General features: G+C 46.4%; 2 protein-coding genes across 5 annotated transcripts; both read right to left on the bottom strand.

Annotated features, from left to right (window-relative positions):
- Positions 1-293: 293 nt before the first annotated feature.
- ZBTB8A (zinc finger and BTB domain containing 8A) lies at positions 294-5,820 on the bottom strand (the record flags this gene model as incomplete). The annotated part of the gene is made up of 3 exons (XM_081870401.1): positions 294-1,014; positions 3,167-3,336; positions 4,881-5,820. The coding sequence occupies 3 exons, from the start codon at positions 5,818-5,820 to the stop codon at positions 682-684; spliced, it is 1,443 nt and encodes a 480-aa protein (XP_081726527.1). The 3' UTR covers positions 294-681.
- On the bottom strand, positions 5,741-26,142 carry ZBTB8B (zinc finger and BTB domain containing 8B). Of its 4 annotated transcripts, none has more exons than XM_081870406.1 (5): positions 25,909-26,108; positions 20,488-21,464; positions 18,841-19,019; positions 16,415-16,736; positions 5,741-5,842 (listed from the first exon to the last, which is right to left on the bottom strand). In XM_081870406.1, exons 2-4 carry the CDS (start codon positions 21,431-21,433, stop codon positions 16,428-16,430), a joined length of 1,434 nt encoding a protein of 477 aa, XP_081726532.1. In that variant the 5' UTR covers positions 21,434-21,464; positions 25,909-26,108; the 3' UTR covers positions 5,741-5,842; positions 16,415-16,427. The 4 variants fall into 4 exon arrangements, with proteins under 4 accessions (XP_081726532.1, XP_081726531.1, XP_081726533.1 ...); XM_081870405.1 differs by lacking the exon at positions 5,741-5,842 and adding an exon at positions 11,604-12,471; XM_081870407.1 differs by lacking the exon at positions 5,741-5,842 and having other exon boundaries at positions 12,918-16,736; positions 26,028-26,142.
- Positions 26,143-26,703: the final 561 nt, after the last annotated feature.

Here is a 26,703-nt window from a genome sequence, read left to right as displayed (position 1 = left end):
TTTTGGGGAAGGATTATGCAGTGTTTTCCACTCAAATTTCCTTTGGAAGAATGGGGGATGGGAGCGATGTGCCAGGTTAGAGCAAGGCAACAACTCAAATAGCTGGGTGATCTAGTAATATTTGCAGTTCTATGCATTTTATGTACATTCACCTGGGAAAAGGCTCCATTGAACTTGCTTACTTCTGAGTAGACATGCATAGGATTGCAGTGTGTGTGACTGCGTATATTAAATATACATTAATTATCATTGCACCTTTTTATGCTTGCGGTTTTTAAAAAACAAAACCCTCACGCTGTCAAAAGCTTTAATAGAGTAACTTACAATGAAGCTGTTAACTTTATTTTGAAGTGCTCCCCAACATTGAAAAAGGTTTGAGAAGAGATCCATTTTATTCTATCAAAAGTTATCACTGTCGCACTTCAGCAGGTAATTGTTCATACATGGTACCATCTCAGGATGGATGCTTGCTTATGGAACAAAATATTGATACCCTTGAGTAACTAAATTCAATATAGACACAATGGCATGTCCATAAATGCATGCAAGTTTAGCCCAAGTCATAGAAAGCCTATATAATAGATTGTATGTTAACCACAGGCTGGTTGGGAGTCAATGGTCAAAACAAAGGAATGACAACATAAAGGGGGAACTTTTATTTAACATCCAGTCCATTCATAACTACCTAATGTTTGGTTTTATATCTTTTTCCTCAGCTTCATCATCGCTATCGTCCACTTGCTGGATGACCAAATCGGTAGACCCGTCCTCTACAATTTCCACATCGGATCTGTTGTCTTCACCGTAATTCCAGTTAGAATCCTTGTCCTCTTCTAGCGGGAACTCAGGTGGTGGCTCAGTGTCCAAATCAATGCGGATGCTGTCTATGCCAGCTTCGGAGAGGCACTCATTGCAAAGTCTGTAGCGCCTCGTCCCTTCTTGGACCACTTGCCCCGTCATCTCAGTCACGTGACGCTTGCATTTTCTGCAAATGGGCTTGCAAGCTTGATGGATCTGTGAAAATTGAAAGGGAGAGTGCTGATCACTGCTCAAAAGGGAAATAGAAAAATTATTTGTTCCCCTTCCATACAGCAATGCTCTCAGTATAGAGAGGCTGCTACTAAAATTTAACCCAGGCAGCCTAGTGTGGTGAAAAGGAAGAATTCCAGGATACGAAAAATAATTTCGGTTCAAGATATGGCCATTCAAAATTAATTCATGGTCCCCAAGGCACAGAAACTGTGAGCTAAGGTAACTTCCTGCCTTAACATCCACAGTGTGTAGTGGTAAACTCATTGTATTACTTCACATACTGTGCTCTCTTACAAATTACTCCCTTGTGTACCCATATTTAATTAATTATTAAATTTGTGTATCGCCCTATACCCGTAGGTGAAGCTGTTCCCATAATTGTATTTCCATACTAGAAAATGTTTAACTTGCCTACCGCACAACTGTTAAAGGCAGAAGAACACTGAATTCTCCCAATGCCCAGCCTACACCAAAGCCTAGGCTGCAATACTGTACCCACTAACCAGTGGGTTTGCTCAGTTAAACACAAAGAGGCTTTCAGGAGACCTGAACACTGCTGTACTGCAAGTTACACTGGATTCTTAGTGAGTTCTTAAGTCTTCAGCTCTGGTGCCTATGCCTCGTTGCAAAGGCTTCACATCTTACATGTCATTTGGGGGGGGGGGTTTAACATCCACACACAGTTATTGTATAGTCGTATTTACAGAAAATAACATCTAGGGAGTATCTGATCTCAGACAAGCCCTCCACAGGAAATAGACACTATGGTTGCTAGAGAAAAAAGGAAAGAGCACTGGAATATAAGAAAAAAAACAAGAAAAGTCCACTAAAGGAAAACAGCAGCTCTTTAGAGTCCTATAGCCTGGTGTCCCAACAACGAACTCATCAATTCCAGCTCTGACTTTACTCATTGAAAGGCAGGAGCAGCCAGGCTGGCATATCTCACAGATATCACTTATAAGGATACCTGCACATTTTGCTTTAAAACATTCTTTCTAGAAGGGCTAGAGACTTACTTTTTTAATGAATGCTCTGTGGCTCCTGCTGACTATAGGGCCCAGTGCATTAGTACCCCCTGTGCCACCTATCAGCAGCCCTACATGATTATGTCTATTCACTCAAGGTTTTTTTTTATATGATAATTTCAGTAATCCACAATAAGCATCTATTACAACAGGAACAAGAAAGGGGGAAGGTATTAAGTGATTAACTGAGCAATAAATCCCATAGAATATGTACTTGTTTATTTTGTATTTCTTTAAATCACTGAAAGTGAAAATATTCCGGATGGTGGTGGAGAAATGGTTGCTTAGATTAAGGTAGGCAGAAAAGAAATGATACAATGTTTTATATAGTGCAATTTTACTCATCATATCACATTCATGTTACAAGGCATTTTACTTACGCATTTTTATCATCATGTTAGGATTTTCTGCCTTTAGCTCTCAAGACAGGGCACTCTAGAAATTCAGTAGAAACAATATAGGGCGTGATCCAGCTGAAGTTGACCACATAAGAAGAGCCTTGCTGCTGAATTAGGCCAGTGGCCCATCTAGGCCAGCATCCTGTTCTCACAGTGGCCAACCAAATGCCTATGGAAACCCATGAGAAGGACCAGAGCCCTAGAGCCCTCTGGCCTCCTATGGCTTCCAGGAACATTGCTGTCTCTGACTGTGGAGGCAGAGCATAAGCATCATGGCTAGTAGCTAACGAGAGCCCTCTCCTCCATGCATTTGTCTAATCCTCTTTTAAAGCCATCCAAGTTGGTGGTCACCACTGCCTCCTGTGAGAGTGAGTTCCAGAGTTTAACTATCACTTTGATGTTCTATTGGCTTCAGTGGGAGACACCCAGCATATGGTGAGCTCTCCCACTGAAATTAATGGGGAATCAAAGTGATTTACTGTGGCTGAATCACACCAATATTAACATTTTTTTGTTTAGGTCCTGCCCCATTGGGATTAAGATTCGAGGTATAGTGAGAAATAGGTGTTCCTAGGAAATTAGAAATGTAGACAAGCCCAGCGTCAGAATAAAGCAAGTTTCCTAAAAACAGACAGATGCAAGTCAATGCATCTCTATATTAAGTAGTTACTGGGGGTGTATCATCTCAAAATACAACATGTGCCAACGTACTGTTCGGAAATGGCTGCTCAGGTGATCCAGCCTGCTGAATCTCTTTCCACATGCTTCACACGGATACGGCCGTTCTCCCGTATGGCAGCGAAGGTGGCGCTTCAGGTCTGCTTTCCGCTTTACCACGTGAGTGCAGAAGGGGCATTTGAACCTCATCCTAGGCAGATCATCTGTGAGTACCAAGCAATGCTTTTAAAATGCTGCAAAAATTGTAACACGCCTATCACAGTGACACTTTTCGTCAAAATAAAGTAACTGACTTCAAGACTGCAAACTGTATTATTATTATTTTTTTAGAAAGTTCTGCAATTGGTATAAATGATGCAATTTTACTTAATCCACCTGTGTTTATTCTGCCCAATCTTGCTGCTGCAAGTTATAAGAAGCTGTAGTGAACTCTGTCGGGTCCTGCCCCAACACCGTGCAACCACAAGAAACCAGCAACACTCTGGATTCTGAGACCCACACACTTTCACCTTTTTAGGATTTTCAGGATGCCGAATTTAGTACAAGAAGCTGCCTTATGTAGAGTCAGACCAGTCAATCTAGCTCAGTATTGTCTACAGGCCAGCAGCTCTGCAGGGTTTCAGGTGGAAATCTTTCCCAGCTCTAAAGGGAGACACCAAGGATCAAACCTGGGGCCTCATGCATGCAGGGCATGTGCTTTACACCCACTGAGCTACAGCCCTTCTGTTTTGCACCCAATACAGCATTCTGCTCTTGCACATTGCAGTCACCGGAACACACAGAGCCCTCTTGAAGGGGCTTTATGAATCTCCTTGCCAGGGGCAGTTCCCCTGCTCCATCATGGCTGGCCTTACCATACAGCAAAGGCTATACAATTTAGGGGAACAGATGGAACTAATATCTGAATGGTCAAGCAAAACTTTTAAAGCACTAGTCCAAGTGGTGGTGTTGGTAGGAGGCATTTGGTCATCTGATTCAGACAGCAATACTCCTTGGGGCTACATCAAGCCCTCTTTTGCAGAGTGGGAAAAGCTTTCCCCACTCTGCACTCTCTCTGCAAAAGTGGTGTAAGAGATGTATTTTTCCCCGCCTCCCATAACAGCCCCACTGGAAATTAAGCAAGACCCAGTCTTCCTTGCCACCAGTGCAGAAAGCACAAAGCAAAAGAGCTGGGTTGCAGATATGCTTTATTTTTTTAAAAAACACACAATCCTAGGAAGCACTGCTAAGAAATTATGATCTTACTGAGGAGGGTGGCACCACAACTGGCCCTGCCAGGCAGCGGGGAGAAGAAGCATCTTGCTACAGGTGGCAGTATGATGGGGGAAGAGATGAAGGGAAGAACAGGTGCCTCAGTGGTACAGCAAGACTTTTTTAAAAGTGCAGGCCCTTGGATGTGGAGAGAGGGGGGAGGAAATCTGCTTCAGGTACCACAAGCCCAAACATAAAAATGAGGGATTTCAGTGGGTACAAGAAGCAGTTTTATTTTTCATTTCGTCAAAACCGTATCCCACAAAACTTGACCTCTACCTTGAGTAAGCTGAACAGAAAAAGGAGACTGCTCAACACACAATGAGGTCATTATTACAATTATGATAGCTGGATCCATTTGAATCATTCTCCTTGCATGCAAAATTTAGTTCACCTCCAATAAATGACACTCATTTTAAAGAGGTAAAATAATAAACTTTTTATGCAGCCAAGGGCCAAGAAGGCAATTGACTGTATGCTAAATGAATATCCTTACCATCCGCCCAGTTCCCCATCACACCCAATACCGAGGGCATGCTAGGGTATGGCTCATCCCCTTTAGAAGATTTTGACTTGCCAGCAGGGTGTGGAGAATCATGCTCTTGCTGTGACACAGCTGAGCCTCTCGGGACGGTGTCAGATCCCTGGCCGTACTGGTAGCTGGAATGGCCAGAGTCACCTTCTGAATCAATTTGGACGTCCTCTTCAGATGGAGAAGTGTGGCTTATAGGCTCTGAAACTCGCTCTTCCAGTTTACTTGCCTTATAGTGAGGGACATCGGAGGGTTGTGGCAGCCCTACATGTCTACTGGTTTTCTTCGTGGGTTCTTGCCTTTGGTCATGCTTGGACAGCTGTTGGGCATTTCTCTGAGTGGCTGGGTAATAATTGAAATTGGTCCAAGAATTTCCACCCACTATACATGTCCCTTGATCTGGGCTTAAGTGCGAATGAGGGGGACTGCTCTCCGTTCTCCACCCAGTCCCATACAGGCATAAACGCTCCACGCCATTCGAGTTCACTTCCTTGTCCGAGAGACTAAAATAGCGATCTTTTTCCTTCTCACTGATGTCCAAGGAGGATTTAATGAATGTCTTGCAAACACTAATAACGTCAGTCATTTGCAGATAGCTGGCAGCTGACATGACCTCAATCACATTCTGGCCAGTGAGGGAGAGTTTGCCTGAATACACAAAATCCAGGATCACGGAAAATGTTTCGGGAGAAAATGCCTGGAAAGTTGCGGTTGTTGGTTGACTGGTTTCCTTTGAGCACTGTGAAAGGAGCATTTTGAAGTAGCCACTACTGGCAAACAGCACATTCCGGTGGGCTTTGAAGACCTTCCCCTCAACCAAAATGCTGCAGTCACAAAATAAGTCTTGCCTGCGCTGCTCGTTTAATTGTTGCAGGAGATGAAACTGATGGGAAGAAATCTCCATTCTCAAACAGGGTTGTGTTGCTCTAAAAAAAAAAAAAAAAAGAATAAACAGGTCTCTGTTTGCTACATATAAACCGCAGCTGCAAGATTATCAGTCATTCACAGAGACATGGTGAAGCACAAGACGGTCAGTGACAGAATGCAATCTTCAAGGGCCAAACTGGATGTGAGCATTGGGAAGGTGCCACTGGGAGGTCAGACCATTAGACAACTTAACTCAAGTCTTGTCTGCAATGAGTAGCGAATGGGAGCCTTTCCCAGCCCAACTTGGAGATGCAAAGGAGTGAACCAGGGACTTTCTGTATGCAAAGCACATGCTCTACCACTGACCAGCACACTTTCCAAGAGCTGTCCACTACTGGTCTATATTTTAGCTTTAGTGGGGCAGGGCAGGGAGAGCAATATGCCAAATATGTCTGGGACAGCAGACATATCCTATGGGCCATTTCCCCCAATCAAAATCTTCCCAACTACTTTTCTCCCTTCGGGGGGAAATATTTGTAGAGCCTCTCTCTCTGCCCCCTGGGTGGCAAAGCAGCCTGGGGTAAAACTTTTATCAGAAAAATGGCCCATTTGGAAAGGGCTAATCTGCCCCCGGCCATGGTCTCAAACATAGTTACCAACACGGTCATTTCTGCAACTGAATTCAAGTAAAAATAAATACAAATCAGTGTTGTGTACTGGTTGGAGTGCTGGGGTGCAGCTTGGGAGACCCAGGTTCAAAAATCCCCAACTGGTCATGAAGCTTACTGGGAGCTGGAGCTGGTCACTTTCTCTGTCAGCTAACCTACCTCACAGGGTTGTTATGAGGATAAAATGAGGGGTATGCTTGCTTAGGCTTTTTTAGAACTAAGGGAGAAGATAAAACATGTAAATGTAGAATAATACTGTACTGAGAGGCACTTCACATCACACCTGGTCTGAACCAGAGTCCCCCTGAAACTCTTAAGTACTTCTGAGTGAGGTGTGGGGGATATGCAGCCCGCCAGATGTTGCTGGACTACAGTTCCCATCATCCCCGATGACTGGGACTGATGGGATTTGGAGTCCATCAACATCCAGAGGGGCCAGGAAAGGGGTCTCAGTACACAGCATTTTCTCTCGCACCTGTAGCAGCTTCCTAACTTGTGTATCCAGAGCCCAATAAATAGCTGCACCATAAGGGCACGGTTGTACACCAGCATCTTTGCCTCTGTGGAGCTGAGCATGATGGAAGCAGCCAGTGTCCTTCACCTCAGTTATGATGAGCTGGACATATTGGCAACATATAAGAGACTGAATCTCTCTGGGTGATGACTGTGGGATGGATACTCCTCAAGCAGGCACATTTCAATTGCTTGTTTGAATTTTCCAGATAAAATATGGCATCAAAATGGCAGTCTGTATTCCTCCCACCCACTTTAATCTGGATTTACGCATTCTGGGGGAAATCCAATAAACTGGGGGGGGGGGGGAGAGAGAGAGAGAGAGAGAAACCCTGCTGTCAACAACCAGTTTGCAAATTAAGCCCCTGTCTGGAAGCCCCCAGACTCACAACATCTGCCTACATGAAACCCCAGAGCAGTAAGGTCAGTTGGTTTCAATGCCAATAGGTTTGCATCGCCTCACACAGCTTGTGAAACTGGAATCACATGCAAGGCCAGTTTGCCTAACATTGCAAGCTGTCATTATTTAGAGGTCCAGCAAGCTCAACCCACCATTCCTAAGCAATCACTACTTTCTTCCCATCATCAAACTGTCACATGGAAGTTGTCCTTCACCCCATGCCCTAATTGCATGTCCCGTTTTTGTCGTGGGGGGGGGGGAGGGGGCCGGCGCTTGCTTCTCAGTCCCGACAGTAGTCAGCTGGATCGCTAGTCCCAAGGCAGCCGATCTGGGCTTAACCTGCAACGGGCACGCCAGTTGGGTTGGGCTGCTGCTTTCCAAGCCCGCAGCTAGCAGCGCGACCCCTTGTCACACCACTCAGCGCCCCAGCCCTTTGCACCGCGGGGCTCCGCGACTCCAGCGCAGAGGTCAGCAACTGGAGACTCCGCTCGCCAAATCCGGGCCCCCGAGACGACAGGCGTCCTTCCAGCCTGGAGGCGAAAAGTGGGGAAACGGGACTTGCTGGCATGCCAAGTGTGTGGCGTGGAGGGGCCGGCGAGGGGTCGAGGAGCCACTGGTCCCGCCGCCTCCCTCTTGTCCCAGCCCCGCACCCACCAGCAGGGCTGCCCCTCTGCTCGCCAGCTGCGCCGCGCTCGCCGCCAGAAAGGGCGCCCAGGCGGCGGCGCGGACGCTGCAATCAGAGGAGCTGCCTCCGAGCAGGCGGCCGACACCGCGGCAGCGCCGGTCCTCCCCTAGCCCTGCCCGGCAGCACCAGGGGCGCCGGCGCCGCACATTGGCAGAGGGCGCCGTCAGTCTCTCGCCCGCCCGCCCCGAGCTGGAGGCTCGGCCATCGGGAGCCCGGGACGCCCGACGGCGCTGGAGGCGCGCCCGCCAAGTCACCGGGGACCGATCCCCGGCGTCGCCTCCAGAGGGGGACCGGTCCGCGCGCCCTGCCGGGAGGAGGACCACCGCCGCCACCACCCAACCCGCCCGCCTTTCCTGGGAAGGGCGCCGGGAGGCGATGCGGAATTCCCAGCCGTCGCCGCAGCCGGGCTGCCTAGCTTGGCCTTTCCCGCTGCCGCCGCCGCCGCCGCCACTCGATGCCCGGGCGCAGAAGGTGCCCCTGCCCGGCTCGGAGCTCGGCACGCGCGGCAGGGAGGACTCTGTCGGTCCCTCGCCAGCCCTTTGTTGCGAGCCGAACACCGCGCCCGGGGCGGCATCGGCAGCAAATGGCGCCCGCCTGACGGGGCTGGCCGGGCGCTGCCCGACTGGGGCGCCGCCGCGCAGGAGGAGGGAGAGGCGGCGCGGCCGGACATCCTCCGCTAGCCGGGGAAGCAGAGGCGCGCCCGGCTCACCCCAGAGCCGCCTCAGCCCGAAGGACGCCCTGCTCGGCCTGCTGGCGCTGCCGCGGAGGCGTCGCTGACTTACCGCTCGGCAGAGGCGCGGGCTGGGCGGCGGCGGCGGCGGGGCGGGCGTTCGAGGGGCGGCGGGGCTCTGCAAGCGGCGCGGGCTCGGGGTTCGACGGGTGAGGGCGCGAAACCTCGCCGGGCGCCGCCGCCCCAAAGCGCTGAGCAGCCCGGCCGGGAGAGAAACAAAAGGTAGTTGCTGACGTGGGCGTTGGAGAGAGACGCCCGAGGGCTGGGGACACAATTAAAGGGGCAACGCAGCGAGCGCGGCAGGGGCCAGGCGCGCACGCCGCTCTGCGCCTGCCGACGGCGCGGGCGCCTCCCCCTCCCCTCCGCCGCCGCCGCCTCGCCTTGCCAGCCCCAGCTGGGCGCCCGGCTGCCCCCCGCTTCTCCAGCGGGCGCAAGCGCGCTCGCCTCCCCGGGGTCTCGAGGGCGGCTCCAGGCGGGCTAGCCTCTCGAAGCCCAAACGAGCCACGCGAAATGGGCACTTACTGGAGGAGCCCCTCTAGACGGGCCTCCCTCGCCGGGCTCTGTTCTGCTCAAAAGGTCAACGACCGCTGCTGCTGCAGCTTCGAACCGCCTTGGTTTTAATAGTGCGGCTCCTTTGTCGCCCTCAGAGCTGGAACGTGAGGGCTTAGCTGGAGAAGAGGCAAGCCCCGAGGCGGCGCTGGGCCAAGACACGGTGTGCTGCGTGGATCTGGCTGGAAACCCAGAGAGCCATCCGGGGCTGCTGAACACGAAACACTTGGTCTCTGTGTACTGGAACTCTGGAATGGTTAAACGCCTTTGGTTAACGAATAAACTCTACCGACCTCCTGCCCTTTCACGGTGCTCTTAAATCTGTCCCCTCACTTAGCTGGAAGGGTAGTAGAGGCAGTTCCTCCTGGATGAAGGGAAATGGTTTGGGGATCTAAAACCGACAAACCTCCCAGCAGGAAAAGAAAATGGGCATGCAAATGACTTTGAAAATTGTAACACTTTTTTATTTAAAAAAAAGAGAGAACGCTTTTAGGATTATTCATATCCACCACCTTTTGATCCATTTTGAGCTCTTGGAAAGATTGGCTTTGAAACAGCCACCAATAGCTGACATCATGTTTCTATGAAGGGATTTCCCCTAGAAAAAAATAAATCCAGAAAAAGGGCTTGCACTGGTGACTGCATGCTGCCCCCCCCCCTTTGGATGAGTGTCCCACTGGTTTCTATTTATGGGTCAGGACAGCAGCTCATTAGCAGTGCATCTGCTTTGCATGCAGGTCTTTGATTCAATCTCCAGCACCTCCACTACCAAACAATACTGAGCTAGATGGATCAACGGTTTGACATGGTATAAGGCAGCTTCTCATGGCAATCTCTCTAATCCAAGTTTGGTGGCAGGGAGAGAGGGAAAGTCAAACAACTTTTGTGTCCAGATTTTCACTGTTTGAAATATGGCTACCCTAGATGGTACAATTTATACACTTATATCCAAGCAACTCAAGATAGCATATGAGACTTACCCATTTTAGCCTACCTTGATGAGGCTAAGAGTTAGTGGTTGGGCTGACTGGCAATTTGAACCCTGTTCTCCCCGTTCCCAGAAAGGTTTGTCTGGCACCTTCATTATACATCTTTAGGTGCCATATAAATAATTTTCTTTTTGGCCTTTGGCCAATTAATATTCTACGGCCTTTAAAATGTGTTTGTGGAAGGGGGGTTATTGTTTAGTTTAGTTCTTGTATTATCAATTTATTTTGTACTTTTATCCTGTACTTTAATAAATAATAATAATAATAATATTCCTAGTCTGATACTCCAGCCACAGGAGCACCAGGCAAATGCTCAGTTCCAAGTCTACATCTGAAGTGGGTGGGTTGGAAAACCACCCTACTATTTGTGCACCCCAAAGTACCTTCTTACACAGCTGAGTACCTTACATACAAATAGAAGGCGGCACCGTTATTTCAATGTTATTTTGATATTTATTTTTTCACATTTTCAGCTATAAAAGTACTGGACTACAGTTATATAAACATGTATAGTACATAAACAGTTTAAACATACAAGACTTGATAATGCACCACTGCAGAAACAAAATTACAAAAGCACTTCATATTTGTTTCTCCCGCCTCCCCGGGAAGAAAAAGACAAAATAAAAATAGCTGCTATAGTGGTGGTCTCTGCAGATTCTCAACTTTGGTTTATTTCTGATCTACCCTGACACAAGTCAAACATCAGGAAGGAGACACCAGAAATTAGGCAGGCAGTGATGGCACTTCAGTACTACTTTCCCTTTAGGGACCCACAGATAAACACGCAGTTCTGATTAGTCTCTTGAGCCCTGGTATGTTAAGAAAGCAATCAGATCAGGTCCTTTCCCTGCATATCACCAAGACCACTTTAATTCTTACACCTTTGGCCCCCTTACTATTATTTATATAACCACTTATATGCCAAAATGGCTTCCAAGTCCAAGTTATAATTTACAGTGGTGCCCCGCAAGACGAATGCCTCGCAAGACGGAAAACCCGCTAGACGAAAGGGTTTTCCGTTTTGGAGGTGCTTCGCAAAACAAATTTCCTATGGGCTTGCTTCGCAAGACGAAAATGTCTTGCGAGTTCCTGTGGGTTTTTTCCTCCCCCCCCCCTTTTTCTAAGCCGCTAAGCCGCTTATCTGCTTATCCGATAAGCCGATAAGCCGCTAATAGCGCTAATCCGCTAAGCCGTCAATGGGCTTGCTTCGCAAAACGAAAAAACCGCCAGACGAAGAGACTCGCGGAACGGATTCTTTTCATCTTGCGAGGCACCACTGTACAGGTCAAATGGGCCATATCCCAGTCCAAAGCTCCACAGGCACATAGAACTCAAGTTTGGGGAATATGAGTCACTCCATTCCCTGTAATATCAGTTGCAGCTCCATGCAGGCAGTGGAAATGTGTACACAGAGCTGTGCTGACTGCATTAAACAAAAGACCCCCAGCTCTTGGTGCACACACACATCAGAACTACATGTGCAAAAAACACCTGCTGCCATATGACTTAAGTTATGTGCAAGCTCTTACCTGACCAACTAAGAATGCGGCATCTATCTTTGAGATGTTCAGGGAAACTTTTTTAAAGAGCTTTGTACTCGAGCTGTAATCATGGCATTAGTCACTCCCAAGCCTTATCTCTCCTTACGCTTGCTCTGTTCTATGTAGGATTTTGAAAGCTCATTGGGAGCACAGAGCAGCTTTTACAAATATTTTCCTTACGAAGCTATATAAAGTAACCTGTAAACTGATGGTGTACTTCTTCTCACAGGACACAGTTAAAACTATAGTAATAGTCACAGGCATGGATGGTTTTAAAAGAGGATTAGACAAACTCATGCAGCCACAAATGGCTGTGTACCAGCTTCCAGGACAGTTTGCCTCTGAATACCAATTGCTGGAAATCACAAGTGGGGAGAGTTGCTCTTGCACTTGGCTCCTCTCTGTGGGATTTCCACAGGCATCTGGTTGACTGCTGAGAGAAGAGGATGTTGGATGCTGGATGGACTTTTGGCCTGATCCAGCAGGGCTCTTCTATGTTGCTGTGTCAGTACATCCACTTACAGCAAATCCAAACTGTGATATGACTGCACTTTCAGAAATTCACACACAATCCATTGTTGCATTGGTCCAATTGATTTCAATAGGTTGCCTGCAGAACAGAATCAAGTTAACACAGATGACAGGAAGAGTCATATCATATGCAGTATGTGAGAACATTGAGCTGTCTGCTTGAAATTCAGCCAATATCCTTTCTGTTTACTTACAGTAATTTGTTTTTTGCTTCCATTTAGCTTGCAGTCCTTGATTAAAACTTCATAAATTAAAGGAATTATTTCCCTAAAGAGTCATAATTTCTAATATATGTTTATATTCTTAGATTGGTCCTAATCGCAACATTTCATTTGTAAAAAAAAAAAAAAAAAAGTTTAAAAAGGGCTATGGCTATAAAGTTACCATTCACTGCTAACAAAATCAAGTATATAAATTTCTGAAAGGCAGATACCATAAATGCTTAAAAAGCAACTTCCACTGAAATCAATGGGATTTAATTCCAAGTATGAACATTTAGGACAGGAGTAAGATTGCAAGATGTGTCATTAATATACCAACTGCATATTTATGTAGGGGGAGGGGGAAACTAGGGAAATTACACTTGGGGGGGGGAGAAACTCCCTCTGCAAAATTAGTTATGGCAAGCTCAGGTGGCTTTCAATTTCTTCTTTAAGCACCATGAAATTGTCTCTTAGAACTGCAGTATCTCTTTTGCTTGCACACTTTTAATGGAGGGTTCCAAGGACACGTCATGGAACTGAGCTAGAATCACAGCATGTACTACACTTACAAAACACCTGCCACATATGAGCAAGTCAAGTGCATCATTTTCAATTAAACACAAAATGACACACGGGATCCACTTGAAAACAATTAGAAATCTTATTTTGGCAGTCTCCTAACAGGAATGAGATTGGAATCTGTTCCACTCCAACTCCCATAACACAAAAATGTCAACAGATTCATTCTTTACTCACAAGGTACACAAGAAAACCTCTAAGGATCAAAAGAAGCAGCCTAAAAGGAATCCGCATCTCTCAAATCTAGAAGGGTGGTCCATTTCCTCCTAGTTCTGCTTATGCACCTCCAGGATGCACTGTGTGAAAAGCCACTCATATCAGTTTTAGCATACAAGCCATTACAAATCTTGGGCATCACAAGTCTTCAGTGTTTTCTAAAGAACTCAAAACAAAGTGATAAGCCATCCGAATGAGGACAGAAAGGAGCAAGTATCCCAAATGTTCTGAGCTAATGGGTTAAGAATAGCCTTCACCAACCTGGGGCTCTCCAAATGTTGCAATACAGCTAGCCTCAGCCAACACACTGTGCTATACATGCTAAGTTGCAGTTCAACATCTGGAGGGCACCAGGTTGGCAAAGCCTGAGTTAGGAGCACTAATTGTGTCCCTAACCTGCATTCAATGAGTAACTCCATTCGTTAGAGGTTCAAGAGCACCTTCAACTGCTTTGTAAACTCCAGGCTCCCTTGTGCTCAGCTTTGGGGAAAGCCATTGCTAATTTTCAGGGCTGAACCTTTCAAAATGTTTCTCAAGACCAATTTTCTGAAAGATCAGATTACCCCCCCCCCCCGTGTTTTCCAATAACTATGCAAGTCTCACCTATTCAGAAAGACACCTCGCAAAAGTGGTGTCAGGACTTTGCACTTCAGAGCCTTGGTTCTTTTAAGGAAAAAGGGAGCCTATTGTAAATATCATTTTTTCTTTTTTCTTTTGCTATACAGTTACAACTTGTTTTTTTAAAAAAAGAAAGATTATTGCTTCTTGCCTTGCCTTGTTTCATTCTGCACAATCTCATGATATAAAAATGCTACATTTATGACATCATAACCCCTTCTACAGTAGTGTTTTATGAACTCACAAGAAAATTTACACCTTCATTTCAAGAAGAAGCAGGTGGGAGAAACCTGCATGTTAAAAGTTAATATAATCCATCAAGCATCACAAATTAGACAGAATGCTGTTTGCAAGACAGTCCATATCAGAGCTGCCCAACATAGAACAGGAACACCAGCCTCATTAAGGCAGACCTGTAAGACTGGTGGCCAACCTGAGTGTGCCATTGTCATTCAGGTAAGCAGGTTTAGGTATAATCCCAAATCTTTCAAATGACCAAGATGGCTAGGAACTGCCATGTACAGTTATGCACCTTGATTTTAACTGAATTGTTTTGGTATCTTCATTATCTTATGTCTACAGACATTTCACAGTTTTCCAGCCAGTTTAATAGCCTAGAGAAATTCAGCACTAGAAAAGTAAAACAAGTAACCTCACATCCTTCAAGAAGCCAAATTCCTGCCATTCAACAGGAAAAGGGTGGAACCCAAGCTGAATTTTTTAACAAGGAATAGTACTCAAGACCAATTCATGAGACAGTACAAATGTAGAAACCACAATGATCAACAAATACGACCAAACTGACTGTACAAGTAGCAGGAACATATACAGGGGGTGGGTGGGGGTTTGTAGGACACCCAGAGCACAGGGGCTACGTCAGAGAAGTCGTATAAGCAGAAGAGCGGCCAGCTACCTTGCTTATTCACATTTTTTACAATAATTGCATGAGTATAGTTATTTGAGAAGGGGGCAATTCATGCCATCTACAATGACCAGAACTCTGGTGTTCTTGTAGCCTTGAGTAGTTTGTTGCTTAAATGAGGGGGAGGAAACTGAGGTCCTTGCAATTCCAACAAGCATCTGTATGGCCAGCTCTCAGGCATTTCATGAGATCCTCTTCAGGATTTTATATTTATCCCTCTCACATTTCCCCTCATTGTGAGGGACTTCCTGCTGCTGCCATGTCTGCCCTCCTGGTGCTTAAGAGATATAAGCAGGTGCGATTTTGCAAATCCATTAAAGGCACGCAGGCATGCTGGTTTTGTTTTGTTCTTTTCTTAAGGAAAAAAATGGGCCTGCACAATGAGAAGAACATCTTCAGTAATTACTTAAATAAATGTTTAGCAGATTGTGTGCTGGACCTGTCTCCAGACAGATCAGAAACAAAAATACTCTAATTCATAGGAAGGTATCTCCACCCAGCCTATTATTATTTTCTATGCTGATTTGTGACAGCAGCAGCAGTTCCTCTCCAGGGTGGGGCCTCAGGCAGTGACTTCTTTTCCTACTGCCTGCTGCTACCTGATCCTTCTAGCTGGTGATGTTGCCAGGATCCTACCTGGGACTTTCTGTACCACTGAGTTATGGTCCCACTTCAAAACATGTCAAAAGTTTGCAGCTCATAGTAGATATATGGCCTAACCCTGAAAGGCCTTTTATGGTTCAAGCACTACAAAAAACGGTCAGTGCCTGGTTGAATGGCTCAGACCCTCAAGAAGGTTGCCACAGAAATCTGCATGCTGTTTATCTGCTGCCTGACTAGATACCTTCCTTGCAAGTTTCTTGAGGATGAACAGAAGTGTCAGTATTTACTTTTTATAAACATACAGTATAAAATAAAATACTGTATAAAAAGAGCCATTTCTAGATTTATGTATACACAACTGTTCATTCTTGGATATGCTTTAATGGTGGTGGACTTTTAGCCTTGTTTGCATTGATCAAGTCCTCATCTACATTTCTAAGGTAGAATTAAAAGTCCAGGAAAGAGAGCAGCAGCTCAGAATTAAGTTTGAGACCCAGATCCTGAGAGGAGAGGGAGAGGGAGAGGGAGAGGGAGAAACTGGGGGGGGGGGGGGGAGAGGCAAGATCACAGGAACATGGAAGATTACTGGCCATAAAGGGACAAAGCCTGGCCTCATATCCAAAGGATGGAAGAAGGTCTGCAAGGAACATAGCCTCTGCTCAGCCTGGACACACAATTCCTTTCAAAGGTGTAGCGCACAGCACTAACAAGTTAAAAAGACATTTCAGAATTTTAAAAGTCCAGTTGTTCCTACCTGTTCTAGGAAATGGAATTTATTCATATAAAAAACCCCCACAAACTTCACAACTTGGGATAAATATGCAGTTTTCCGGCTGTCAAGATGACAAATCAAATAAGAAAAAGAATTTACATCTCCCCACCCTCTTTTTGCTGCTACATAAGTGCTTCTCGGTGGAGATCCGGCTTGTCGTCAGGATCAGGGTCAGCATCATCATCTTCAGGGGGGTCGTTTTCATCACCAGATTCCACATAGATGGGCCAATCGTTGTCTGGGTCGCTCTTTTCTTGGCCTTCAGACGAAGGTTCCATCAGACTGAGGTTAATGGGCATCGAATCCTCGTGCGTAGTCGTGACACAAGTGCAGCTGTCGCACAATCCAAAGCGGCGCAAGCCTTGGGACAGGCTGCTTGTAAACGTTCTCCTGCAGCCCTTGCAGATGATTGGCTTGTTTGACCGATGGACCTAGAGCATCGTGACACAAAGCAGGAAGGGTCAGTGGCTGGCACAAGAATGACAGGTTGAACTGGATCTGGCCTTCTGGCCAGGCTCTGCACTCCCCACAGATCAATTTTGACAAGTCAGCAGCCCCAACCACCTATCAAGTTTCAGAAGGGATCCATCTAACTGCTGATCAGGGCAAAAGTCCATTTCCAGGGGCGGTTTGAATCCAAACCCCACCTGAAAATCGACAAAGTGGACGTCAAAATGGTTGCCACATACAATGCCAGGTGTGGAGCAGGTGGCTATCAGTTTGGGGAAAATCATCTCCTGGGCAAAAGTCAGCGCCATGCCAGGCCCAATTATACTGGGGGGTAGGGGCAGAGTTTCCTACAAGTGGTTTGAAGTCTGCTTTTTTAATAAAAGGCGAAAGATTTATATGATCTGAAGAGAAACCAGAGGTATTTTTTTTAGAGACTTCCGGGTTGGCGCCTCCGACAATGGCAGAATTCCTCTGATCGGGAGGAATTTGCTCCGTGGAAATCAGGGTCTGACCGCCACGGCAAAGGCGGAGACCCACTAAAAACCACAGGCGGGAGAAGCCTGTGAACGTGGGATTCGGCTGGCACCTTTTGCGCCTCCCCTACTCACGGGGAGACCCGGTTTCGTGGATCCGCAGCGACGTGGGGTGAGTGGCGCGGTGCTTCGAATTGACTGCTTCTTTCACGGAGTGAAGCCGCACTGCTGTTGCCGGAGAGCGCTGAGTTTTTCCTGTGGACAATTTGATCCTAAACAACTACCCGTGAGTAGAACGGAAAACTGGATTTTTAAACGTCTTAATTTGGCACTGAAATGGGGAGGTTTCAAACAGGAAGTCCGCCTCTCCCTTTTGTAAATAGATTGAAGCAAAGAGCTTGCAAGCTAAAGTCTTGGAAAGCCCTCTGTAAAGGATTAAATTTCCATCGGCTAAAATCATTAAACCCCCCTTGGAAGCAGGAGAAGGGGGGGGGAATTTGGGATCGCGTAAACCTGCAGGAGTGAAGAAAGTTAAATTACCACCGCTCTGAACCTGGAAGCGGGCTGCTAGTAAGACTGACGTTTTGGGAAGTTCATTGACTGTGAATAAAACGTATCTTGACAGCTAGCTAAATAAGAGAAATACATTGTTTCCATTGTCTCCTTTTGCGTTTAAAAAGGAGTAAAAGTAACTGAAAATTGAAACTAATTTTATTGCTTGAACTGTGCTTAAAAGGATTGATAGAAATAGAAATTGTTTCCCTCTAGAGGGAGCCTTTGAAACTGTTACAAGAGTTGAGCTGGTGGAATCTCCAGCTGCAAGATAAAAAACCGTGAAAACCAGGGATTGACCTTGGATAGGTTAAGAATGTCGACAGAAGAAGCCTTAGTGATTGCATCATGTAAGATAAGTGATTCATTGGAACAGCTCCACAAGAAGACGGATTTGATGACTATTAAAATTGATAACTTGGGACAAAAAGTGACTAATTTGGGACAAAGAGTGAACATCTATACAGAAGCCGTTCAGGAATCGATGCAGGAATCTACTTTGGCGTGGCAGGCTGTGGAGAAGGCGAGGGAGAAAGAAGGCGACTTCTTCTATTTGTCCCCGTGTCAGTTTCAATTTATTGATTAGTTTTTCTAATAGGGCTGTTTCCCATACTATTTGGTACTATTGGTCCATGCTTACTCCTGACAGGTCTCTCCAGTGTCTGGATATGATGTTTCTGGCTGCTCAGAGTAAGTGGGTTATGAGCTCTTTATGATGTAGTGGGCATTATTATCTTGGAAGATGTTTAGTAGGGCGAGTTCTGGGGTGACTTCTAATACTTGCTTAGTTATTTTGAATATTTCTCGTATGGTTGTTGTCCAGAATAGTTGGACTTTGGAACATTCCCACCACATGTGGAGGTATGTGCCTGTGGAGGGGCATCCTCTCCAGCATTTTGGTGAGGTTCCTGGGCGTATTAGCACTAGTTGAAGTCTGCTTTTTAAAATCAACGGGTGTTAAGGATTCTGCTGTCAGAGTCCTGGGAGTGACAGCAGCACCAGCCACCCCACAATTTAGCTTACTCTTTAACTCGCCTCTTGTTGCACATCTCTGACTTACACTCAGAGCATGACTCCGGAGGTGCTCCTGCCGTGTGAAGCGCTTGCCGCATATCTCGCATGGGTAGGGCCTCTCGCCCGTGTGCGAACGGATGTGCCGCTTCAGGATCCCTTTCTGTTTGGCCGTGTATGGGCAGAATGGGCACTTGTGCAGCTTGATCGGCACCACCAGCACATCACCTTTGGAAAGAGAAGCATTTCAGAGGTGTCAACTCACTGTTTTTGAAGTAGCGTCAGAATTTAAAATGCTGGTAACTGAAGAAAGGCACAAATTTTTGTGGTTTAGAATACATGAGGGAGAAAGAGGACATTGTTTTGCTGTGTATTATTAGCCATGTCGCACACATGCCACACAACACTACTGCTACAGCTGACACAGCATCAAGGTGTGGTGGGGATTCCCTTAGTGCAGCCTTCCTCCAACCTGGTGGCCTTCAAATGTTTTGGACTACAACTCCCATCAACCCCAACCAAGAAGTTATAGTCCAAAAAAACTGGAGGGCGCTGGGTCAAGAAGAAACTAAGGAAATGTAATCTCCTTGCAAAAGGAGGGATTTCCCCTGCTTTCTTTGGGGAAAATGCATCCAAATTCCACACAGAAACATAGCAACTCTTGTCCTGGGAAAATGCATTTTCATGATTTTTTTACTAGCCTGCCCAGCCTCAACATACTACTGCAAACCATTTTTCTGCACATCAACAGCAGAAAATAAATGCTACAAAAATTGCTTTTTATTCATAAGGATGTTTGTGCCTGCTCACCCAAGGCTTGATATTTCAAGCTTGTTATAAACAGTGCTTATTTGTACCAAAAGTCTGCAGTCCAGCAATTTCCTGCTGCAATTAATTCTATGGGACTTACTTTGGAGTAAACTCGAATAGGATTACTCTATTAACCTTCCAGGAGAGAAATCTTCAAACTGAAAGAAAAAAGGTATTTTACGACCTGAAGCTAGAACATTGGGGGAGGGGGGCATTAGGCTATATATGCTCTCCAACCTTGAAGTGATGCCACCTAATTTGGCTTTGAATTACTGTTTAGTGTACCATCTAAAATTATTCTCCATCTTTGCTAACAAAAAGAACACAATGGAATTCTTAACCTGCTTACAAAAGACCCCTGCATTCCATTTGGTGCTGGAGACAGACCCAGGGAACTGTTTGAGGCTTTTAAAATATATATAAAGGGACATATAGTAATTGCTTCTTTTTTCCCAACATTCCTCAGTACCACCTGAAATCTGTTTTGCACCAAGCAAAGTCTCAGCTAATTCAGTCTGGTTAACAGACTTCTGCTCTTGGGTTTAAGACTGTTACGTGCTGTAGATTTGTAGGCTTGTATATTGTACCCTCCTCCTTTTCTCTCCTGCAGCCCCTTGCCCACCCCACCCCTTTTTGCCCAATATCCAGCCCGTTCTGAAAAACTTGCTCATGATTTTGTGACATTCTGGTTGGCCCTAATGAAAGTGAACTCTTGGTACTGTGCACTACCAAGGCAATGTTACAAGTCATCAAAACAGGGTGTATGTTTATTCTTTGCTGTCTTTCCCCCACTCCCCCTTGCAGGTATAACTACCTACAGTTTCATCCAGAAAGCTATCCCCGGCAACAGAGGAATCTCATCCAGCCTCATGGGATCTGATCTCACCTGCATCCTCTCCATACCAGTCATTGTGAATGTCCACCATGGAACTCATGGGCACTCCTGCATCCTCTGGCCTACCCTCAAACCCACGGACAAAATGATGGACCACATCGTCCTTCCTCTGGGCTGCACTGTTGCGCAGCAGAGCTTCTAAAAACTGCTTCATGTGATAGTTGTTGCATGCCAGGTCCATGGCCTGGCCACTATGGAGCCCCTCCTCTATCTGCTCAATCGTCAGCGGTGTTGGGTACTGCTGTAGTCGCTCGCCAACTTCCACTTCCACTTCGTCTGCATCAAACTCTACTTTGGGTTCTACCACTTTGGGCAGTGAAGAATTTGTGTCATCTGGAGAGTCACTGCTTACAGGGTCCCGCACTACAAGCTGAATGGGGTGGCAGCTACAACATTCCCCGCAGGGAGGGTCTCGCTGGCAATCTGGAACCCTCTCTTTCTCCTGCAGAGATGAAACTGACGCTGAGCACTGGCTCTTTGCCCCATATGACGTGCCCTCTCGAGCAGAACTAGAGCTCCCACTGTCAGCCTGATAAAAGGCAGCTTCTCTCTCTATTTTCCTGCAGATGTCCAGTGACGACCTGATGTATGTCTTGCAGAAGTTGACAACATCAGTCATCTGCAGGTAACTGGCTGCAGACATAACTTCAATCACGTTTTCCCCACAAAGATCCAACTTCCCTGAATAAAGGAAGTCCAGGATAATTGAGAAGGCCTCTGATGTAACAATGTCCAGGGAAGCAGTGCTGTGTCGGCCACTGTCTTGGATGTAGTGGATCAGCAAAGCTCTGAAGTAACCACTGTTGGCAAACAGAATGTTTTTGTGGGCTTTGAAAATCCTCCCCTCTACAATGATGCTACAGTCACAAAAGAAGTCCCTCTTCCGCTGCTCATTGAGCTCTCCCAAGAGTTTGGTGTAGTAAGATTGCATCTCCATTGCTCATACAGCAAAGAACTACCTCTTGACTCTGAAAGAAAATGCAGGAACAGAACATCAGCACAGAAATGCCTTTCCTTTTGTGCACAGAGATCAAGTCCCTCCCCACAGCAGTGTATCTCCGCACCCCTCCAAGGCACACAGAACTGAATCTGGAAAACTTGAGGACCAGAGAAAAATTCCAGCCAGAACAGCTGATGCATACGCTGGCAATAAACCTTTAAAAACCCAGTAATCTGAATACTTCATCTACATTGGCCTATATTGAACACATCACCTCAACCAGAAGCTGAGCACATTAGGGCGCTTTCAGACTACTGATATTTTCGGGTGAGATCCAATCAAATATTGGCAAATTCAGGAAGTGCATTTGAAGTTGCTCTGGAGCTCTTCAACAACAAACCCACTTTGAACTTTTTGTGTGAAGTGAGAGGAAATCGTGTGAGATAACATTTGCTTGATGCAACATCATCTAATCTCCCCACAGACAAATTAGCATGAGATTGTCTGAAAATGACTTGACTTAGGAGAATTGTATCCATTCAGGGGTTTGCCAGCATTCATTACCAATTCACACATTATGCTAAAAGTTGCTTTCAATGATCTATTAATGTATGGAACTGCCCAATTACAAGTTGGACAACTGGTTCATCTCTAGCTCACTACTGTCTGGTCCAAAAGATGCTCTCCACAGTTGCAGGCAGAAAAATGCATTTCCCAGTCTGGCTATCAACTCCTTCACCATTTAACATATTTTAGGAGCCCTTAAGTTGCCACAAAAGGCAGATAGGCCTGAATCTGAACTGGTGTCAAATTCATCAGCACAAATCACTGCAAATCCTTTGCATGGCAGAAATTCTGGTACCCACCCCACCTCACAACATTGGTACTCAAAGCTGAACAACATATTTATTTCTGGCATAAGACGCTAAAGACAAAGATGGACCGATAAACAACATTCTTACAACAACACTGTATCTTTCTGGCACATTCATTGAGTACTCTCACCACCACCGAGCTCACAAGGGTGCCATCACTGAACCAGGCCATAATTTGCGAGAGTTGGCAATGCTGTCACAGGTGCTGAGGGTGCAGGTTGTGGTGGTATTCTGCTCTTCACAACTTTTGTGCTGAACATGCACTGGAACCCAATTAAGTGCCAGCAATGTTCAGGGGTGTTAAGCAGCCAGCTGACGTACCAGGATTATAGGACTGATTTGTCCATATATGAGTTCTTAAAATGCACAAGTGGAATGGAGAAGTAAAGAGAAAAACCTGTGCTTTTTAATGAGCTATCTAATTACTGTGCCTGAAGGAGAGGAGAAAGTGGGAACAGGAATGCAGCTTCTCTCGCTACATTCCTCTTGAGAGAGTCCAAAACTATGCAAGGTCACCCTTTTACAGAGAGGGCATTAGGACCCAAGCAGACTCTTCTTCCTCCTCAACCATGTGGCTTGTGTAGCATAACCCTCCAGGGGAAGCCAGTCAGTCCTAGGAACAAAGAATTTTCAGCACAGCCAGCAAGGAAAACACACACCAAAAACTGGAGCATCCGGGAGATCACTCAGCCTTTTCACCCCTGAAATACTTGCATGCTTTTGTCAGTTCTGAGCTACCACATCTCCTTCAGTGCCCCTCACCTCCGCTTTTCCAGTCTAACTCTCCTTAATAATCTCCAGAAATCTCACTTTCCACACTTTTTTTGCCATAACTATTCCAAACCTATTTTCCTTCACAAATTGGCTGCAGACAGAAGAAAACAGTCCTCACTACAGAGGTTAAGAATAAATGGCAGGGGGAAAATCACATTTATTGTGTGACTGACACAATGGTAGCCTTCTTTCTTTGCTATTACTAGAATAAAAATGAGAGAAACACAGTTGGGATGAGGCACCCATTTTGCAGGCAAGAGAATCAAGGCATGCAACTATAAATTCCTTTTGAGATTATAGATGAGTTTCATCCCTGAAACCACCACATTAGTGTTGCTGCAGTCAGTACAGTGGTACCTTGGTTGTTGAATGGCTTGGCTCCCAAACAAATCGGCTCCCAAACACCACAAACCCGGAAGTAAGTGTTCTGGTTTGCGAACATTTTTTGGAAGCCAAACATCCAATGCGGCTTCTGATTGAGTGCAGGAAGCTCCTGCAGCCAATCAGAAGCCGCACCTTGGTTTTCGAACGGTTCCAGGAGTCCAAAGGACTCCCAGAATGGATTAAGTTCGACAACCAAGGTACCACTGTACAGGGGTGTATGGGATATTAGGGGTGGGGCAATACCTCAGCTGGGGGACACATCATGCTTTTCTAGGGTGGTCTGTCCACCTTTAGTCCCTACCCTGAACTCAGCTCTCAGCTATGGCTCCTAGAAACTGTCAGCATGTGACAACAGCCACTACCTGGGAACAGCTTCCACTGGCCAGCTAAACCAGGTGATGGTAGCTGATGGGCCTCAAACCCTCCATGAGTTAGGGACTGCCTTGCATGTGAAGACAGGCTCTGGAGGATTGAGCGAACAAGACCAATACTGGGTCCAACAGTCAAGAAGGTGGTTTCTGCATAAGCTGTAGAGGGAAGCCAGCGAGAGATGGGAGAAGGAAATTCTGATCCTAAACCTCCACTGCCTTGCAGGATATTTTTAGGAGAAGGACTAAACCCTACACAAATCCAGATATTAGTCCCTAAGTTGGATGGCACCTTATATGCCTCCTTCTGGCAAGTCCTGCAACCAAGCTGGTGCCCATTGTTTTCCTCTGGACATCAGTTAGGCTCAGAGGTGGAGGGGTTATTGTTGTCTGGGCTGCCCAGGTCCTCCATACACATTGCCCAGGCTTGCGCCCCAGGGAGGTCACTTAAGTGCTGCTAACACAGTGGTTTGACTTCACTCCCAGAGGAGCAGTCCTTTGTCCCTTGAGACAAATGGATGCCAACAAAGTCAGCACATAGAATAAGATCTCATTTTCTTCTAAATTTGAGAGCATGCAAGTATAAGTGAGGACTGCAACATGTGTTGGCAAGAAGGTAGCCTTGACAATCCAGGGGACCAAACTTATCACACTATCCCAGGCATAGGCAAACTCGGCCCTCCAGATGTTTTGAGCCTACAATTCCCATCATCCCTGACCACTTGTCCTGTTAGCTAGGGATGGTGGGAGTTGTAGTCCCAAAACATCTGGAGGGCCAAGTTTGCCTATGCCTCTATCCTCTGTCCCACCCTCACTGTATGCAAACAGTGCATTTTACAAAAATGCCAGTACAGCCACAGACCAAACCAAAATGATGAATACAGAACACACTTTTGGAAATGCAAGGACTTAAGAGAAGTAAAATAAAGAGCCCCAAAGCATGTACAGTGGTACCGCGGGTTACATACGCTTCAGGTTACAGACTCCGCTAACCCAGAAATAATACCTCAGGTTAAGAACTTTGCTTCAGGATGAGAACAGAAATTGTGTTCTGGCGGCGCAGCGGGAGCAGGAGGCCCCATTCAGTAAAGTGGTGCTTCAGGTTAAGAATAGTCTCAGGTTAAGAACGGACCTCCGGAATGAATTAAGTACTTAACCCGAGGTACCACTGTACAGAGTGTATTCCCCTTACCATCAAGGTACCCACACGCTGCCCACACATATTTGTTCCTAGAAATTTAGCACTAGAGAATTCCCTTCATAGGCAACACAAGATCACAGCTCTGTAAAGCTCAGGGACACCAAGTCCAGCACTTTGAGCATGGATCTTTCAACCTGCAAAATAAGTGCCATCCAGCTCCCACTTCAAATGTCTCAAATTGGTTCAGTGCCACTAAGCAACAGGGACAGTGCCTCTGAGCTTGTACAGATTGCCCTTCCCTAATGAGCACCCAGAATCTGCCTACAGTGGGAAATTCCAGGTCACCGCACACATGCTTGCCACAGAGTCTCAACCCCAGCGGGTCTCCTTTTAAGTAGCAAGTCCCAAAGACACACACGAAAGCACACTTCAGCCTCATGCAAGACTCAGCCCTGGCAACTGTTTTCGATATAAGATCTCAACCTTGGAGCATAGGACGTAAGAGCAGCCAGGGTACGGGTGCTTCCACTACCTCTCCCAGAACTACAAGGACAAGGAGGAAATGTGCAGTTCTCATACAAAGCTGGCTCCAATGTCTTTCTAGCACTGCCAACTTTCCCCACCCCCTTTTTGCTCCGTTACCCCAGCAAACAGCACCTTTGCCTGGAGACACACACACACACGCTCACAGGTGACAAAAAGGTTTCTCTCTCTGCTGTTACAGCCTTCACCTCCTTCTGATTTCTACAGAAGATGAAATATCACAGGTACAGGAGAAGCTCAGGATAGGCTTCTTGGGCCAATGCTTCCCCCCTCCCCATTAAGCCTGTAATGGGGGGAAATGGGAGGGGGGAGAAGAGGCGGGTACCAGCCAGGTCCAGCAGTCTCCGGAGGAGGGGAAGGGCAGTGGCCCTTTCTGGCAGCGCCCACCTATGCTCACGCACGGCTAGCCAGGAAAGGCTTCCTCCTCTTCCCCCTCAATGCAAAGGCGGAGCAGCAACACCAAAAACCGCAGTAGCAGCCGCTTCCATTCTCCCTGTGCTGCTCACCTTCCAGCCGGTCCCTTGCCTTGCACGGCTCTACCTAGCCTGACACACACACATAGACACACGCTTCGCAGGAGCCGCCCAAACTCCCCGAGCATCGCCAGCCGCCAATCGCAGCTTCAGCCGCAAGCGAAAGAAGGCGGAGCTAGCCCAGCATGTTCAGCTGCGCCTGTGCGGCGGTTTCATCGCCCCCCTACCCTTCCCCTCCCACAGAGCATGCGCCGTGCCTATGGCCTGATGGGGATTGTAGTTCCCTCATCTTGAGGCGCTGTGATAAAGCGGGCGCGGGGTGGGTTAGTGTCAATGGGAAGGAAATATTTCTGTGTATTGTTTTAAAGGTTTGCTTGCTTGCTCTGGTTATTATAGCTCCATAATCGTGAACCTGCTAGCAAAATAATGCACATAGCCTCAGATCGGGGATAGGGCCAAAGGGGTCTTACAGGGAGGATGGAAGTCTACCCAGCAAGCCAGAATAAATTCCTTTATAGTTCGTTAATAGACACTCTCATTACATACTAATGCAGCTATCATATTATTTCTATCACAAATTACTTCCTTTAAAGCATCTTGGAGAAATTTCACAATACCATAAAAAAAAAAATCTGTGAAACAGTTAAAACAACTGCATGTACAAAAATAGTTAAAATCATTTACATTATAATGAGTAATAAATTAATCG

Source organism: Podarcis erhardii (genome assembly GCF_964252035.2).
Source record: "Podarcis erhardii genome assembly, chromosome: 7".
NCBI lineage: Eukaryota > Metazoa > Chordata > Lepidosauria > Squamata > Lacertidae > Podarcis > Podarcis erhardii.
Note: the sequence above shows the minus strand (reverse complement) of the source record. Positions and strands in the feature narration are given on the sequence as shown.

Coding starts and splice junctions, on each gene's coding strand:
- ZBTB8B (XM_081870407.1), bottom strand. CDS start 21,433: ATGGAGATGCAATCTTACTACACCAAACTCTTGGGAGAGCTCAATGAG. Junction 19,020..20,487: donor CTGGTATGGAGAGGATGCAG/GTGAGATCAGAT, acceptor CTCTTTCCAAAG/GTGATGTGCTGGTGGTGCCG. Junction 16,737..18,840: donor TCCGGAGTCATGCTCTGAGT/GTAAGTCAGAGA, acceptor ACGATGCTCTAG/GTCCATCGGTCAAACAAGCC.